The 19,144-nt window shown below is 37.0% G+C and overlaps 1 protein-coding gene across 1 annotated transcript; it reads left to right on the forward strand.

Moving 5' to 3' along the window:
- The first annotated feature begins 283 nt into the window (after positions 1 to 283).
- On the forward strand, positions 284 to 4,283 carry LOC148192516 (F-box protein At2g26850-like). Its single transcript, XM_088099530.1, has 5 exons — positions 284 to 1,177; positions 1,338 to 1,417; positions 1,593 to 1,771; positions 2,192 to 2,266; positions 3,694 to 4,283. The coding sequence occupies exons 1-5, from the start codon at positions 503 to 505 to the stop codon at positions 3,879 to 3,881; spliced, it is 1,197 nt and encodes a 398-aa protein (XP_087955656.1). The 5' UTR covers positions 284 to 502; the 3' UTR covers positions 3,882 to 4,283.
- The last annotated feature ends 14,861 nt before the right edge of the window (positions 4,284 to 19,144 follow it).

Below are 19,144 nucleotides of genomic sequence, written 5' to 3' on the forward strand. Positions count from 1 at the left end.
CCCATTGCTATAGATTCAATCTTTCATTGAATGACAGCTGTTAACTTCGTATGTACGCTTGTGCTCCTTTTTCCTGTTGTAAGCCAATAAGAGGGAGAAAACTGTTTCATAGGCTTGTTTAATCTTTTACTTTTCTTTCTTTTCTACTCTACATAGTAGCATAACAGTGGTTCAGGCTTTCAAGTCAAGGCAATTTCCACCCAAGTTCGTCGGTCTGCGTGGTTGTGAATCTTGTTCAAACTTTGGGTAGAAGGCCCACCATTGGGGTTTTGGTGGGTTTCTTTGAACCAAAATAAAACCCATCTTTAAAAAGGTGTTTGAAGATACCAACTTCGCTTCAGTTTTGGTTAATAGTGAGGTTTCTTCTTATAAGCTATTGCCTTTCCGCAATTGGGTTCTCCACTGACTCTATCTACAGTCTAGCCTGCCTCTCTCTCTCTCTCTCTCTCTCATCACATATGCCAAATCCAATTTTGACCCGTAAAAAACTTTCAATATTCTAATGCTACTTTACTTCATCACTTGCATCTCCTTCTTCTTGTTTTTAAAGTCCCTCCTTCTCAGACCTCTCCCATCATGGGCAACTGAGATGCGGTTGCTACTCCTTTTGTTTTCTCAAGAGTTGTCTGTGAGAACAATCTCCAAGCTGTTCAGAAACCGCTTCTGGCTTGGATTTGTTTGTCAAATACCTGCAGGAATGTCTCTGGTGAGGAAGAGCCTGACTTCAAGAGTAGAGAATGTTGAGGAAAGCCATGGCATGTCAGTTTTGGATTTGCCTGAGTTGGCCTTGGATTGCATTCTTGAAAGGTTACCTCCTTCTTCATTGTGCCAAATGGTTGCCGTTTGCCGCTATTTGAGGGAGAGATGTGTGAGTGATCACCTTTGGGAGAGGCACATGAAGCAGAAGTGGGGTAGTGTTATTGGTCCTGCTGCTTACAGGGAGTGGAAGTGGCATGTTGCTTCCAAAAGGAATGTTGGGGGTCTTAAACATGGCAGGCAAAGGGGCTTGATGAGATTTTGGTCTCTTCGTTGGCCTTTGCAATGGATGAGACCAAAGGTTGATGAAAATAATAGCCTCAAGCAGAGGACTTCTTTACCTGTTGACTCAATCATGAACTGGTATCTTGCTATTGAGTCGGGCAACTTTTGTTTTCCTGCTCAGGTCTATAACCGTGAGGTATGTAATATGTGCAAACCCTTTTGTTCTACTTTTCTATTGAAAACTTACACCTACCTTGCTAGCTACAAATAAAACCAGTTGCTTGAATTTCAATTATATACCATGGGTTCTGTTTTTTTTTTTCTCACAAGTTACATTTTTTCTGTTGTTGATGTAGAATGGTCATGTTGGATTCATGTTATCTTGCTATGACGCTACAATTAGCTATGATCCACGAACTGATACTTTCCAAGCCAGGTAATTGGCATGATTAAAGATGATCATATAGTCTATAGATACATATGTTCACATTAGTTCCATAATCTTAGAGATTTCATTATCAAGTTTGAAGATATTTTAAAAGAAGCGTAAGAGGAAAATAAAATGAAATTTAGATCTGATGACGTAATTATTGATTTGTTGCTTACTACAGGTATCCTCCGCATGGAAGAAGAGCAGATGCTAAAGAGTGTGGCATCCCATGGGAAAGGCTAAGAGCCCCTCCTATTGATGCTTCTCCACATGATCTTCATGTCTCCGACTGTTTAAATGATTTGTATCCGGGTGATCATATAGAGATTCAGTGGAGGAGAAATAAAGAATTTCCTTATGGTTTGTTCCATTCTCAAATATCTTGTGTTATTAATTTTTGCATTAATCCTGGTAAAAGGTCTACCCCTAAGAACCATTTAAGTTTTACTAAACATTGAAGAGAATAACTACATACTGCAGGACCATGTGTATATATTAACAGAGTCAACAAAAGGGGCATTTGGGTCTACTTTGAGCCTTTGATATATAAAAATGATCTCCATTTTTCTCAATTATTCATTTTCTTTATACCCTTGTGTTGGGATGTTGATGATTGAGAACTCATTTTCGAGTGTTATTGACATTATTCTAAGCTGTGCCCTTAATCTTGTATACCTTGATTGATATAAGAGCCTTTGTATTCTTCATATTAGAAGTATATGATGAACTTATAATAAATTAAAATGAATTGCTGCATGACGAGTTCCACCTTAATGGCAGGTTGGTGGTATGGTGTTGTAGGCCACCTGGAGTCATGCAATGGGAGTGAAAATTATTGCCGATGTCACAAAAGTGGTGAGTTAATTTTTTAACTTCCTTTTGGATGATTGCTATTATCAATCATTGGTTTTTCTTGGTTATAAATGTATCATCAATTTATTCATCTTTTCTTCCCTTCTAGCAAAATAGGACCATATTCTGCCTCTGAGTATGATTGATAATCTTGTCGATCAGTGAAAGGAACAAACTTGGGGAAAAAATGGTTGTAGGATATAGATGGATGATGCTTAGGAATTTTGCAGAAATTAAGAAGCACATAAAGTTTGCTGGTTTATTATTTTTAATATATTAAGATTTTTACAATCTTCAATTATTATTATTATTATTGTGGATATACATTGAAAAAAATTGACATGCTTTTGTAGTTAGTTTAATTTGGCAGCCAGACCAAAGGTTTGGCTAGGTCTTTCTGGATTCTAATCTATCTAAATATGGACCACCTGCTATGCTATTTGGTTGGTCCCCAAGACATTCATGGTCAGTATGTCATCATTTCCATCAACACATTGATAATTTGTGTCTCAGTGGGCATTTATGGCTAACTATGCTAAAGAACTAGATTCCTTTTGTAGGCTGTTTCATCTCTGCTAGGAATCTTTTTGCTTTGTGGGACTAACATGATTTTTATAAACCGAACACTACTTCCTCTATCCCTATTTATAAAACCCTTTTAGAAAAAAAAATTGTCCCGTTTTATAAGACCCATTTGTAATGGAATGATGCATTACTTATTTATTTCCTAAAACGGCTTTAATTAAATATTTGAAATAAATCATAAAAAGTTGTTCCCTCTTAATCTGATTTGAGAATATAAGTCCCTCACCGATACCGAAGTCTCTTTCAACTGCTTTAACTCAAAAAAATGTAAGGATAATTTTGAAACAAAAATACATATTAGTGACAAATTTATTGTTTTTAACTAGTTTTCTTAAAGAGTGTGAATTACTAAAAGGGTCTTATTGGGACGGAGAGAGTGTTTTTTGTCTTCTGGTCTTGTTAAGTATATAGATAGAATATACCATGACATCCTTATAAGGTATCGGTTGCAATATTTTATTTCACATTCCCTTCATAAGCAATAGCACTCATTTTATGATTATGCTTATGTAACAAAATCAAGTAATACGGGGTTAGTTGCTTTGTGTTGATAAGGCCTATTTTCCTTGCCTTGAATTCTGAAGAATGAAATCCAACAAACTTGTGCTTCGTTAAAATTTAGTTATTTTAAGTCTTTCACATTTTACCAATCAATCATAATTGGATGAAAATTTTAAATTTATAAAGGTTGCAATCATTGACTGCTAAAATGATGTTGAAGAGGTGGTCAAAGGCGATTACAACAAGAGTCTAGGAATTAACATTTTTATATAACATCCTCTCCCTGAGAGGGGTTTCTTGAGATTCAAACATAGCTTACTTAATGCTAAATGTGTTGGTTGCAGACACTGTGGTGCTAGAGTTTAATCATTACACACCTGGCTCACGATGGAGGCAGACAACTGTGAGTAGGAAAGACCATAGGGAGGAGGGAAATGAGGCTGATGGATTTTATGGAGGAATAAGAAAGATTAAGAGTGAGGCTGAGATTGCCATTTGGAAACGCCTTTGGCCATCTGAAGTCTTGGATTAGTAGGCACTGGATCTGATCAAATTCTCTTCAACTTAGCATGATTTTATAGAAGCTGTCTCAGCAACTGAAGCATTGACTGGTTCTGCTTTATACATGCCAATATACAAACATGAAGTGGACTTTCAGATATTTAGGCCAACCCGATTTCTTCTTCTGTCCTTTGTCACATTTTTTCATGAGAAAATTTATGCATATTGATGTGCTTTCCCTCATTGTAAATTGCTCATTTACGCACAAATGTAGAATATTCATTCCACTATATATAGAATCTAGCTGATAATCTCAAATTAGTACCTTTGAACTGATACTAAAACAGCTTCCATCGCAATCAAGTTAAGGCATTATTCATATGCAAACAATTAATTTATTATATGCATAAACAATGCTTGCTCCCTTTAGCCACGGAATTTTCTTATGATTTTTTATCCAGGTATACTTCCTCAGGGCCATTTATATTAGCCATTTTCTGTCTAATGCTAATCGTATTGGTCATGTGGGGTGAAAATGTGTTGTCCTAAAACTGTTTTGAGAAATGGCATATAAAGTTGATGCGGCTAGCATTAAATGGAAGCTGTTTTAGAGAGTTGACACTGCTAGAACAAGGAGAGTTGTATGTTACTTAGAGTGTGAGAATACCTGAATCTCTAATCTGAGGACAGCCATATACATCCAAGAAATCTGCTTTGGTCCAAAAGAAAAGAAATTGATTTTACTAAGCATATTTCAAAAAGTTCATACTGGAGAAAACCAACTTCTGATTTCATTGGTATAATGAGCTTGCAATCTGAAAGATCAATCATTCTTTAAAACCAATAGAAAGAGTAGAGACAAGAAGGAATCCAACTGTAGTCTGCACCACTTAGTTAACTTATTCTATCATGAAATGGTTGAAGCAGAGAAAGAGCCTATGCTTGTAACATTTGGAAGTCCTTTTGGTTATATTATATCAACAGGGTCTGGGTTTCTTCAGGGCTTAATTCCCAAGAATGTTGTCTTCAATTTCTACTAACTAGTATGTTTAGCATTTGATCCACCCATGTGTGCACTCATTATCTTGATCCAACTTCATGCACCTTAAAAGAATCTAAATATACCTCTTTTCATTCTAGAATTGATATTTCTGGATGTAAAAAATACAATTCCAAATATCTATTTTGATATGAAGGAGGTGGCTATGGCTTCTTGCACCCTATCAGATTTCTTGCTGCACCCATCAAAAGTTTCCGTTCCGTAATAAGAGTGGAGTGATTGTGTGACATCCCAAAATATAATAACCACATCATATAATTTAGGAGTCAACATTCCCAATAAAGAGAACAGTTAGAGTATGACTTGAAATTAAATACGGAAATACAGTCATCCAAAATATAATACAGAGTTTCATACTTAGATAGTTTAAAGTATTTAATATCCAAAGGTTTAAATATGTAAATCCTAAGTAGACTGTGCAGCAGCATCATTCTCCTCCAGCTCTTGCTCCAGAGGTATTTCCTCACCAACATCTGCTCCCATCCAAGAGGATGATCATCGCAAAGAAAAACATACACAAGCAGCACACAACACAGAAGCAAGGGTGAGCTAACTAAACAGACAATAATCATATTGTTCAATTAATTAATAATCATCATGCTTAGTACATATAAAACAGTTAATACATAACACTTTAAACCATGACTCAAACACTCACGCGACTCATCCGGATTAGTATAACTGTCGAACTATTGGTCGTCTTTGCACTTGCGTAGTTCAGCTGGCACTCCCCAACACTATGCAAGGTAAATCCCCCAATCTGTCTATGTCTAAACTCTAAGACTATAGACGAGGACCTCCCTCTACTCTCACCACTCACACTGTTCTTCTCTATTTGAGCATGAACAGTGCTTTGAGTGTAGGGATAGACATACCATTTCAAAGCTCCATACAGTTATACAGAACAACATTAACACCTCACACATCACTTTCAATCATCTCACCCTGAGATGTCCAATTCACACTCAATTTCATCATTACAATTTGCAATCATATTATTTCAAGCCACACAATTCAAATATATGGACATACATGACACTCTGTCAATCAAACAACATAACACTAAACCGAAAACCATCTCAAATAGACAATACTGTCATGTTGTCTCGATCACACCATAAAACTCTACAATTTCTTGTAAAATAATACATCCCCACAAATAAAATTAATTTAATTAAGTACATAATATCATCATAAAATCTAAACCACCATTTAAATAACACTAAATAAATAAGTTTTCCAACATTAAAACAATTTACTTTATTTATTTTATACTTTTATAGTTTATTCAGTTTCTGTACAGATTCTCCAAAACAAACTTCTTATTATATTATCCTAATTTCCCTTAATTTCTATAATATAGTATTTAATTATATTTCAAAAGATTTATATATATAAAAACAGATATTGCACTTCTCTAAAATCCTTATATTAAATATACTATACGTCGTCTATTTAAAATATCACATCACTGTAACTCCATAACGAATATCATAAAATAGTATTATAAGAATACCAATCAAATAACAATTATGATAACTTTATATAATATATTATTATATAGCATACAAAATCACAAAACTGAACTAAAACCAAAGGAATTCCTACAGCATACGTAACACTCCAACCTTTTCCATATTCAATTTTATTTCTAATTTCATTTAATCACACATGGCCCCTCCCTTCTCTTTTAACAACTTACATTTTTCCTTCACTTCTACTTTGTGTAAACCTTAAAGGCCCCACACCACTTTCACTCATTAAGAACCTGGACGGCGCTCCAACCCCAAAAATCCTTTTCACCAATTTATTTCATGAACTTGATTATGTTCAGTATGCGAAACCATTTGGTTTCTCTCACCTCTGCACACAACACATTACATTACATAAAACATCAAACCCATTTTCCAGTGATCCAAGTTTTTCTTCCATCACCACAGTTTGATCACGTCCACGTACTTTCTCAACTCTACTCTTCATGTACCCCAACCTATAAGACCCATGGATTCTCTAAAGATTTTATGATCCCGCAAACGTCACAAAAACCAGATTCATGGCCATAAACACCCCAGACAAAGCACATACGTAACCAATATTTTTCAAAGAGAATTAAAACCATGAATATACTGAACAAGACAACAACCATTATCATAAGTGCTTAACATCCCTATCATATGGCTTACGAAACATTCTTCAGATAACCCAATAAAAACTAAACGAGACCAAAAAGAAAGCCTAATCGAACTCTACAAGTAACAAAGATGTATTTATCACATCACACATGAAATCAATCGGAAATACATTAAACCATCCAATCAAACAAGCAGAGTTATCTCCCCTTACCTTGAAGTTGAGCAGTATATCCTACTGGAGTGCCCTAACAGCACCCTCCACACAGAGCGAAACTTGACAGAACCTACAGATCACCAAATTGGTGATAGAACATAGCTCTTAAAGCTCGAATAGACAGAGAATGGAAGGAATAATGTATAAGGCACGTGAACCCAGTAAAGTTGCATGCCCTAGGTTTTAGAACAGGGAAAGAGAAAGGAAAAAGGAAACTTACCGTTCAGAATGAAGAGAACGTTCGGTAGAAATGAAACCCTCTACTCCGCAGACGCTTAGGTAGCACCAGAATCAACTTTCTATGGTTCAAGGTTCTGGGTATCTAGAGAGAAGGCAGAGAAAACTTTTAGGGCAAGAGTTTCTTTTTAGAGTGAGAAAGGAAAACAGAAAGAAGAATCTGACAATTTGGGGAAAGACCCTTGCTAAGGTCATGTTCCCTTAATTTGGGCCTGGCTGCCTCCAACTGGGCCCAATGGCCTTATAATTTTCTAGGCCCTTACATTCTCCCCAACAATTTAAAATTTTCGTCCTCGAAAATTAGACTTACCAGAGAATAGGTGGGGATAGGATTCCTTCATCTTGTCTTCTAGCTCCCAGGTAGAGTCGCCTGTCCTAGCATCCCAAATTACCTTGACGAGTCTGACCGTCTTCCCCCGGGGCTGTTTGGTTTGTCTTTCCTCAACACTAATAGGTTGTACCTCCACTGACAAGTCTTCCCTAACTTGGACATCTTCAGCCTCTAATACATGTGAAGGGTCGGGCACATACTTTCGGAGTTGAGATACATGGAAGACTGGATGGAGATTTGCAAGTCGAGGCGGCATGGCTATCTCATAGGCAACCGATCCTATACGTCTCAAAATCTGGTAAGGACCAAGGTATCTAGGAGATAATTTCCTAGCACGAATGGCTCTTCCTACCCTAGTAGTAGGAGTCACTCGGAGGAACACATGATCCCCAACTGCGAACTCTAATGGTTTTCGTCTCCGATCAGCATACGATTTTTGTCGACTCTGAGACGCCTTCATTCTTTCCTGAATCAACTTTACTTTATCTGTGGTCTGTTGTACAAGTTCTGGCCCAGTCAACAAGGACTCACCCTCCTGAAACCAACACAAAGGGGTTCGGCAACGCCTCCCATATAAGGCCTCAAATGGCGCCATCCCGATACTAGCCTGATAGCTATTGTTATAGGTGAATTCCACCAGGGGTAACACCTCATCCCAAACCCCTAGGTGATCCAAGATGCTAGTCCTTAACAAATCTTCAAGCGACTGAATCGTCCTTTCCGACTGCCCATCAGTTTGGGGATGATAGGCCGAGCTCATCTGTAGTCTGCTACCCATTTCACTCTGCAGTGTTTGCCAAAACCTGGAAGTAAACCTAGGGTCTCAGTCCGACACAATACTGGAAGGTACTCCATGAAGTCTCACAATCTCCTTAACATAAAGTTGTGCCAGCTTTGTCATAGACATCCTCAGGTTGATTGCCAAGAAGTGGGCGCTCTTGGTCAACCGGTCTACAATCACCCACACCGCATCGTGACTTCTCACCGTGCGTGGTAAATGGGTAACAAAATCCATGGCTATGCTATCCCATTTCCACTCCGGAATCTCCAAAGGCTGTAACAAACCTCCAGGTCTTTGATGCTCCACCTTAGCTTTCTGACAGGTTAAGCAAGAAGCCACAAATTGGGCTACATCTCTCTTCATTCCAGACCACCAAAAAGATTCTTTGAGGTCCTGATACATTTTAGTCATGTCGGGGTGCATGCTAAAACGACTTTTATGACCTTCCTCCATGATCAACTTCTTTAATCCCGAATTGCTAGGGATACAGACTCTGCCTTTGAACCTCAAAATGCCATCAGCCCCCAAAGTAAAATCTTTACCTTGTTCAGTCCCAATCAAACTAGCTGACGTTTGAAGCTCAACATCTTTCAATTGCTCTTCTTGAACGCTCTTCAACAAGTCATTGGACACCACCAAATTACCGCATCTAATACTATCAGCTTCAAACTCCACCTGCAATCCCAAATTTCTGAAGCTCTCTACTAATTCCAACTCTCTAATCATCAAGCAAGAAACATGCACCAATTTCTGACTCAGAGCGTCAGCTACTACATTTGCTTTCCCCGGGTGGTACAAGAGTTCAAATTCATAGTCTTTGAGGAACTCCATCCATCTCCTTTGCCTCATATTCAGTTCCTTCTGATCAAACAGATACTTCAAACTCTTGTGGTCGCTGAACACCTGAAATTGAGCTCCATACAAGTAATGTCTCCAGATCTTCAATGCAAAAACAACCGCAGCCAACTCCAAGTCATGAGTGGGATAATTCTTCTCATGTACCTTGAGTTGTCTGGAGGCATAAGCGACCACTCTCTTCTCTTGCATCAATACACATCCTAATCCTTGGTAGGAGGCATCACAGTAAACCTCAAAGGGTTTTCCTGCGTCAGGAATAATCAACACCGGTGCACTCGTCAACTTCTGCTTTAGCTTTTGAAAATTAGCCTCACACCTATCAGTCCAAACAAAGGGCTGATCCTTCTTGGTCAATTGGGTCAGCGGCGCTACTATCCGAGCAAAGTTCTCAATGAAGCGACGATAATAGCCTGCTAAGCCCACAAAGCTCCTGACCTCTGTAACTGTCTTAGGCCTCTCCCACTCCATCACTGCTCGTACTTTGGCTGGATCAACAGCAATTCCACCAGCCGAGATAACATGCCCCAAGAAAGGCACTTCACCCATCCAGAACTCACACTTAGACAGCTTTGCATATAACTTTCTTTCTCTCAAGATTCCCAGGACTGTTCTAAGGTGATCTTCATGCTCTTCTCGAGTCTTAGAATAAACCAGGATGTCATCTATGAAAACAACCACGAATTTATCTAAGAAAGGTCTGAAGATCCTGTTCATGTAATCCATGAAGATGGCGGGAGCATTAGTCACCCCAAAAGGCATGACCACATACTCGTAATGGCCATATCTGGATCTGAAGGCTGTCTTCTGTACGTCATCCGCCTTCACCAAGATCTGATGGTAGCCTGATCTCAAGTCAATCTTGGAAAACACAGTGGCTCCATGCAATTGATCCAACAGATCATCAATCCTAGGCAACGGATACTTGTTCTTGATCGTGAGTTTGTTCAGTTGCCTATAATCAACACATAATCTGGAGCTGCCATCCTTCTTCTTCACCAACAAGACTGGTGCACCCCAAGGTGAGACACTGGGCCTAATGAACTGCTTCTCTAGCAGCTCCTCAATCTGTTTCTTCAATTCTGCTAACTCTGCTGGCGCCATTCGGTACGGGGCTATAGAAATTGGTCCTGATCTGGAGACCAAGTCTATAGAAAACTCTACCTCTCTCGGAGGAGGTAGGCCAGGAACTTCTTCAGGGAATACGTCCATAAAATCCTCCACAACCCGAAGATCCACACTTTGATTTCCTGGAGTTGAAAGGTTTGGATCCTGAACTCCGTCCATGTAAGACATGATTAGGAAACAACAAGCACCCTCTATAAGGTCTTGTCTCAACACCCCAAGTGACAGGGGCATGTTCTCGTCTTCATCGGGGAATATCAGCTCCTTATTACCACAGTCGATGAGGATGCGATTAGCAGATAGCCAATCCATTCCCAAGATCACCTCTAACCCCTGCAAAGGTAAACAGATGAGGTTTACCTTGAACCGACGTCCCTCTACGACGATCGGACAACGGGCACACATAGAAGACGTCCTGACTAACCCTGATGCTGGTGTAGACACCACTAGATCGACGTCTAGCTCTTCTACCGACATACCCAATTTCTCAACACATGCCTCCTGTAAGATCCTTGAAAAATATTTGTAAGTTAAATACTAGATAAAAAAAAAAAAATATTTTTGGAAAGGATAAGTGTTCCACGTAGCTTTGAGATCAGAATTTATCAAATTGCAAATAAAAAATTATTTTTGTAATAGTAAAATGAATAAAAAAATGAATAGTTAAAATGAATAGTAAAAATGAATAGTAAATTTTTTTGCTATAAATAGCCAAGGGGGGGAGGCTGAAAATTTACACCAAAGAACTTAGAAAATTTTTGGGAGAAGAGAGTGGGAAGAATTTCAAAGGGGATATTCTGGAAGTTTTCAGAGGACGAGGGGATTAAGTCTGTAATAGAGGTAAGGGGAGCTAACTTTGAGTATTTCCTTTTGTATTATCTTGAGTCTTGGATATGCTATATTTTGTTTTTTCTGATCTTATATCTTGAATATGGAGTATTTTGTTTCTGTATGATCTTAAATTTTAAATGAGAGTATACTTTGTGTTGATATCCAAGTGTGATAGTTGTAAAATGTAATGTTGATTATGTTATGCCACTTGTATGTTATCAGTTGTTTATTTTTTTGTATTTTGGAAGGATTAGAAATTGTCTAACCGGCTCTGCCAGATTCAATTTCTTGTTTCCCCAAACTTTCTATTGCTTCAATTATTTATTTTATTGCACTTTTGGAAGGATTAGAAGTTGTCTAACCGGCTCTGCCAGATTCAACTTCTTGTTTCCCCAAACTATTTATTGCTTTACTTATTTATTTTATTGCATTTTTGGAAGGATTAGAAGTTGTCTAACCGGCTCTGCCAGATTCAACTTCTTGTTTCCCATGAATTTTTATATTAAGATTATTCTTATGATTGTCAAATATTGTATTCTTCTATGACCATTTATAGTAATATCTTATTATGGGTAATTGTTTATAATTATCTTGTATGAATTCTATCATGAATGAGTTTCTTGGCTGAAATTGATCTTGTTGGAAGGTCTGGAGTAAGGATTCTGTAATAACTTGTATATGAGTATTAAATAGATGTAGTGATACTATTTGAGGTTGTTGTAAGAGGAAGTAAAAATATTAAAATTAGGCATTTTAGATTTAGAGCATAAGCGAACAAGGTAGATAATTTAAATAAATAAATTGTTAATTATTGAAGGCCTCCCTTTGTTGGTAGGATAGAGGAACCTTAAAAACCTGAGTTGGCACATCCCTGATCATAGAGCAGCCCTGGCCTGGTCCAGTCAGTTGTGACTAGTCATATGTGTTGGCGTCGAAGGTGAGTTTGATGCGTTCAGACATCTGGGTCCTCTCCGGTGACCAATTGGGGTAAAGAAAGATCTCTAATAGGATGAAATTAAAATAAAATAAGTTAATTGGAGATGCATAAAGTTATCATGGTAAAAACTTCATATATATTTTATTTATCGTTACATTGAGCTCAGACTTTAATACGTAGTGGCTAAGATATGATGAAATGTTTTGGCTGATCTATGAATCTTTAATTGGTGAAAATATGTTGAGTTATACTCGTTATGGTCAAAAATGAGTTTATAATATGAAGTATGATAGCTGGCGATATGTTTAATTTATTGACACCAAAATAGGTTATTGTCAAATTATGATTAGAGAATGAACATGATTGAGTTATGTGGAGAAGAGGTTATGAATTGTTGATTTGATGAAATGTTGGAGTGGATAAGAGAGTATGAAATGTTGATGTGATGAAATGTTGGAGTGGATATAAGAAATTATTGCTTATGAAATGATGTTTCCTACGGGAAGTAGTATGTTCGGTTATACCATGAGAGCTTGGTATGAACAAAGTAACACCTGAGGTTAATGAAAGCAGGCAGCAAGTGGTCTGACCATAAGGCTTTGACATAAATATGTGGTTCATAAGTTTTATAGAAGCAGGCAGAGAGCGGTCTGACCATAAGGCTTCAGAGAGTAAGACATAGTATACAGGTGAGGCTTAAGGAAGCAGGCAGAGAGCGGTCTGACCATAAGGCTTCGTGAGTAAGCATAGTATAAATTGTAAGGTTTATGAAATTGAGGAAGATGATTTTGATAATGATGAATTAATGACATCGGGGTAATGATATTTGAGTAATTGTAGAAATAAATGATTAAACTATTCTTATTACAAGTTTAATGATTGATTTGATATGGTTGGCTTACCCTTATTTGTTTATGCTATGATCATATAACTCATGTTATATGTGATTAGATAATGTTGCAAATGTGGTTGAAAAAGCTTAGAGATGAGAGAGATGCGGGGAAAACCTTTCATGGATTTTTGTAAAAAGAATAAATTTGTATTGGGAAGATTATGTTGTGTAAAATTTAAAAGTTGAAATGTCAACGGTGAAGACTATATTGTTTAAAGTTTGTAAGTTTGGTATTGTACTTTGGAGTAATTGAAATAAAGTTTGATTGTTTATATGAGATATCGAATTAATTTAGTCTCTACTATCAGTAATACCCTTTAAAATATTTGGGTGTTACACCTCCGATATGAAGGAGTGTGTTGCCCCCGAATCAAAAAGCACCACACAAGGTACACCAAGAAGCAAACAACCACCGATGATGAGGTTACTTGAGCTGACTGCCTCTGATCCTGTCATGGCGTATACTCTGCCCACCGCCTGAGGTCTACCACCTCCCCTGGTTGGAGGCAAACGAGTCCTCTGCGCCTGCGGTCCTGACCCAGCTGTAGAGGTGCACTTAGCAGCAATGTGTCCCTCTTTTCCGCAATTGAAACACTTCCTTGCACCATTAGTCAGAGGGCAGTTGTTCCGGTAATGAGGCCCTCCACAACCAAAACATCTAATGGTACTAGATGACCTCACTGGTCTTGACTGTACTGATGGCTGAGAGGATGAACCCCTAGACCCAGAAGAAAGAGATGGTCTAGTGTAAGGGGTCTTCCTAGTGCTAAGTCCACCACGAGACCCAGATGATCCCCCACTCCTAGCAGGCTGACTCTGTTGTCCCTCAGATTCCCTCTTCGTCTTCTCTAGATCACGGGCCATCTCCACCAGAGTCGGGAACTCTCTGATGCGTAACCCCTTCACAAGCAGCTTGATATCACTCCTCAAGCCATTTTCAAACTTCCTGCATTGCCACACCTCATCTACCGCCATAGTGTTGAAGCGGAGTAGATGTTTGAAACTGTCAGCATATTCTGATACTGTTTTGTTGCCCTGTACCAGCTCTAAGAATTCTACCTCTTTAGCAAATCTGACACTGTCAGGGAAGTACTTAGTGTAGAACTTGACCCTAAACAGCTCCCAAGTAATAGGAGTCTCACTCCCTTCCAATATCATCTTCATACTGCTCCACCAGTGGCCAGCTTCCCCGGTCAACAGATATTGAGTGTAGGCCAGCTTCCTCTCATCAGGACACCCCTTAGCCTCATAGATTCTCTCCATGTCCCTAAACCAATGGTCAGCTTCATCAGGGCTGCATTTCCCAGTGAATCTGGCTGGGTGATGTTGGAGGAAATTTTCCAAACTCCACTCTTGTACAGGCATAGCGGAGGAGGAAGCACCTGGAGTGGCCCTGCCGCTAGTCAACACTTCCATTAACTGCCTTTGAGTGTTCTCAGATGACACTCTAGCATTCTCAGCCGATATCCTAGCGGCTTCCAGGTTTTGTAGTGCAATAGTGTTCTGCTGCACCAAAGAAGCATGTTGTTGCTGTAACGCCTGAAGCACCGCATTTAACATCTGATTAGAGTCAGATGGATCGGCCTGTGGGGGAGGAGGAGGAGGAGGATGCCTAGGTGCCATCTTCTGTTCACACAGAGGGGGAAAAATTAGCCCATCTCAAATAAATAAGGACAACGATTTAGACATTTCTCAGAGTACACAAGCATAAGCATGGCACACACATACCCTACAGGATTTTCTAAAGACAGAAACTGCTCTGATACCATAAATGTGACATCCCAAAATATAATAACCACATCATATAATTTAGGAGTCAACATTCCCAATAAAGAGAACAGTTAGAGTATGACTTGAAATTAAATACGGAAATACAGTCATCCAAAATATAATACAGAGTTTCATACTTAGACAGTTTAAAGTATTTAATATCCAAAGGTTTAAATATGTAAATCCTAAGTAGACTGTGCAGCAGCATCATTCTCCTCCAGCTCTTGCTCCAGAGGTATTTCCTCAACAACATCTGCTCCCATCCAAGAGGATGATCATCGCAAAGAAAAACATACACAAGCAGCACACAACACAGAAGCAAGGGTGAGCTAACTAAACAGGCAATAATCATATTGTTCAATTAATTAATAATCATCATGCTTAGTACATATAAAACAGTTAATACATAACACTTTAAACCATGACTCAAACACTCACGCGACTCATCCGGATTAGTATAACTGTCGAACTATTGGTCGTCTTTGCACTTGCGTAGTTCAGCTGGCACTCCCCAACACTATGCAAGGTAAATCCCCCAATCTGTCTATGTCTAAACTCTAAGACTATAGACGAGGACCTCCCTCTACTCTCACCACTCACACTGTTCTTCTCTATTTGAGCATGAACAGTGCTTTGAGTGTAGGGATAGACATACCATTTCAAAGCTCCATACAGTTATACAGAACAACATTAACACCTCACACATCACTTTCAATCATCTCACCCTGAGATGTCCAATTCACACTCAATTTCATCATTACAATTTGCAATCATATTATTTCAAGCCACACAATTCAAATATATGGACATACATGACACTCTGTCAATCAAACAACATAACACTAAACCGAAAACCATCTCAAATAGACAATACTGTCATGTTGTCTCGATCACACCATAAAACTCTACAATTTCTTGTAAAATAATACATCCCCACAAATAAAATTAATTTAATTAAGTACATAATATCATCATAAAATCTAAACCACCATTTAAATAACACTAAATAAATAAGTTTTCCAACATTAAAACAATTTACTTTATTTATTTTATACTTTTATAGTTTATTCAGTTTCTGTACAGATTCTCCAAAACAAACTTCTTATTATATTATCCTAATTTCCCTTAATTTCTATAATATAGTATTTAATTATATTTCAAAAGATTTATATATATAAAAACAGATATTGCACTTCTCTAAAATCCTTATATTAAATATACTATACGTCGTCTATTTAAAATATCACATCACTGTAACTCCATAACGAATATCATAAAATAGTATTATAAGAATACCAATCAAATAACAATTATGATAACTTTATATAATATATTATTATATAGCATACAAAATCACAAAACTGAACTAAAACCAAAGGAATTCCTACAGCATACGTAACACTCCAACCTTTTCCATATTCAATTTTATTTCTAATTTCATTTAATCACACATGGCCCCTCCCTTCTCTTTTAACAACTTACATTTTTCCTTCACTTCTACTTTGTGTAAACCTTAAAGGCCCCACACCACTTTCACTCATTAAGAACCTGGACGGCGCTCCAACCCCAAAAATCCTTTTCACCAATTTATTTCATGAACTTGATTATGTTCAGTATGCGAAACCATTTGGTTTCTCTCACCTCTGCACACAACACATTACATTACATAAAACATCAAACCCATTTTCCAGTGATCCAAGTTTTTCTTCCATCACCACAGTTTGATCACGTCCACGTACTTTCTCAACTCTACTCTTCATGTACCCCAACCTATAAGACCCATGGATTCTCTAAAGATTTTATGATCCCGCAAACGTCACAAAAACCAGATTCATGGCCATAAACACCCCAGACAAAGCACATACGTAACCAATATTTTTCAAAGAGAATTAAAACCATGAATATACTGAACAAGACAACAACCATTATCATAAGTGCTTAACATCCCTATCATATGGCTTACGAAACATTCTTCAGATAACCCAATAAAAACTAAACGAGACCAAAAGAAAGCCTAATCGAACTCTACAAGTAACAAAGATGTATTTATCACATCACACATGAAATCAATCGGAAATACATTAAACCATCCAATCAAACAAGCAGAGTTATCTCCCCTTACCTTGAAGTTGAGCAATATATCCTACTGGAGTGCCCTAACAGCACCCTCCACACAGAGCGAAACTTGACAGAACCTACAGATCACCAAATTGGTGATAGAACATAGCTCTTAGAGCTCGAATAGACAGAGAATGGAAGGAATAATGTACAAGGCACGTGAACCCAGTAAAGTTGCATGCCCTAGGTTTTAGAACAGGGAAAGAGAAAGGAAAAAGGAAACTTACCGTTCAGAATGAAGAGAACGTTCGGTAGAAATGAAACCCTCTACTCCGCAGACGCTTAGGTAGCACCAGAATCAACTTTCTATGGTTCAAGGTTCTGGGTATCTAGAGAGAAGGCAGAGAAAACTTTTAGGGCAAGAGTTTCTTTTTAGAGTGAAAAAGGAAAACAGAAAGAAGAATCTGACAATTTGGGGAAAGACCCTTGCTAAGGTCATGTTCCCTTAGTTTGGGCCTGCCTGCCTCCAACTGGGCCCAATGGGCTTATAATTTTCTAGGCCCTTACATATTGTTTTCCGGAAAAAATAAATTCTGGATTTGTTTTAATGTGTTATGGAAAATGAAATCTGAAAATTTGAAATGGTGCTAGCCTTTCGTTATCTATTCACTTTTCAAAACAAAACCTCTTTCAAGTCCATCTTTCTTCGTGTTCATAGCTTTCTTCTTGGTCAGTTTCTTGCTGGATCTTCATAAATTTCCCCTTCCCCATATAAAAAAAATACAACTTTTAGATTATATAATCCCGATGTCATTTTCTTTCTTAAAAAAAATACTTCCGAATTACACAATCTAAAAGACAAAAAATACTTCTTAAATGTGTAATCCGAAAGCTAAATAACTTTTGGACTGTGTAATCCAAAAGCTATTTTCTTAACCCTCTTCAATAACTTTTGAATTACACGATCTAAAAATTATTATTTACATTCAAATTATACAATCCGTGAAGTACAAACTGAAAAAAAAATGAGAGTGCAATAGGAAATTTATGGAGTTGCAGGAAGAAGTTGCTTTCTTCCTAATCATACCAAGTTGGGAAGACGAGGCACCCCCAAAGCCAGTCTTGGCCACTATTTAAATATCTGTTGAGGAATTTCTTCTTGCACTTCCATAATATTTTCATGCACCTTCAAACATTATTAAATTTGAATTTCGGAATATGCAATAAAAATACAAAAATTGTATTCTGAATTACACAGTTCCAAATATAATATTGAAAATACAATATAAAATCTGAAATATAAATTTTACATTCTAAATTATCGATTCAAAATATATTTTTTTATTTTATATTCTGAATTATACAATTCAAATTTTTTTTAAAAAATTTTAAATTACTGACTATAATCTATAATATAAAACTGTTTCAAATTATATACTACAAAACACAAATAAAAAATATATACTAAATTATAAATTTTATAATACATCTTTTTGTTTTATTTTCCATAGAGTTTAGTATGAGAAATATGTGTCTAGTGAGAGAAAAATAAATAAATAATGGAGGAGGGAATCTGCTTGGAGTAGGAAAGTAGGCTATGCGTGAGAGGGAAGAGGGTGCAGGACTGTGTGGGTCTTTCCAGCATTTCCTTTTACTTTCTGTGTAAACTTTAAAAAAATTGGATAAGAGGTAATTGATGGTGAGAAGAAGAGAAAAGAAGAGAGGAGAGGAGAGGAGAGGAGAGGGGTGCACCTGGAGGAAGAGAATACAAAAGTTTTGTCAATCTATTTTTAATTGTGTAATTTATTATTAAAACTTTTTCAATTAGTTCTTTAAATTTAAAACATATAATATTATTTTATCAAATTTTATTAAATTTATTTAATGTTTCATATAATAATATCAATGTATAATTTTTGATATATTTTTACATTTTAATTAAAAAAAATATATTTAAAAGATCAAATAAATTTAAAAAATTAAATTAATTCAAACAATTTAATATATTTCTACTGTTAATTTAAAAAATGTTTAAAACATTAAATATACTCAAAAATTCAGAAAATTAAAT

Source organism: Vigna umbellata, chromosome 9 (genome assembly GCF_029865625.1).
Source record: "Vigna umbellata cultivar VRB3 chromosome 9, Vumbellata_1.0, whole genome shotgun sequence".
Lineage (NCBI taxonomy): Eukaryota > Viridiplantae > Streptophyta > Magnoliopsida > Fabales > Fabaceae > Vigna > Vigna umbellata.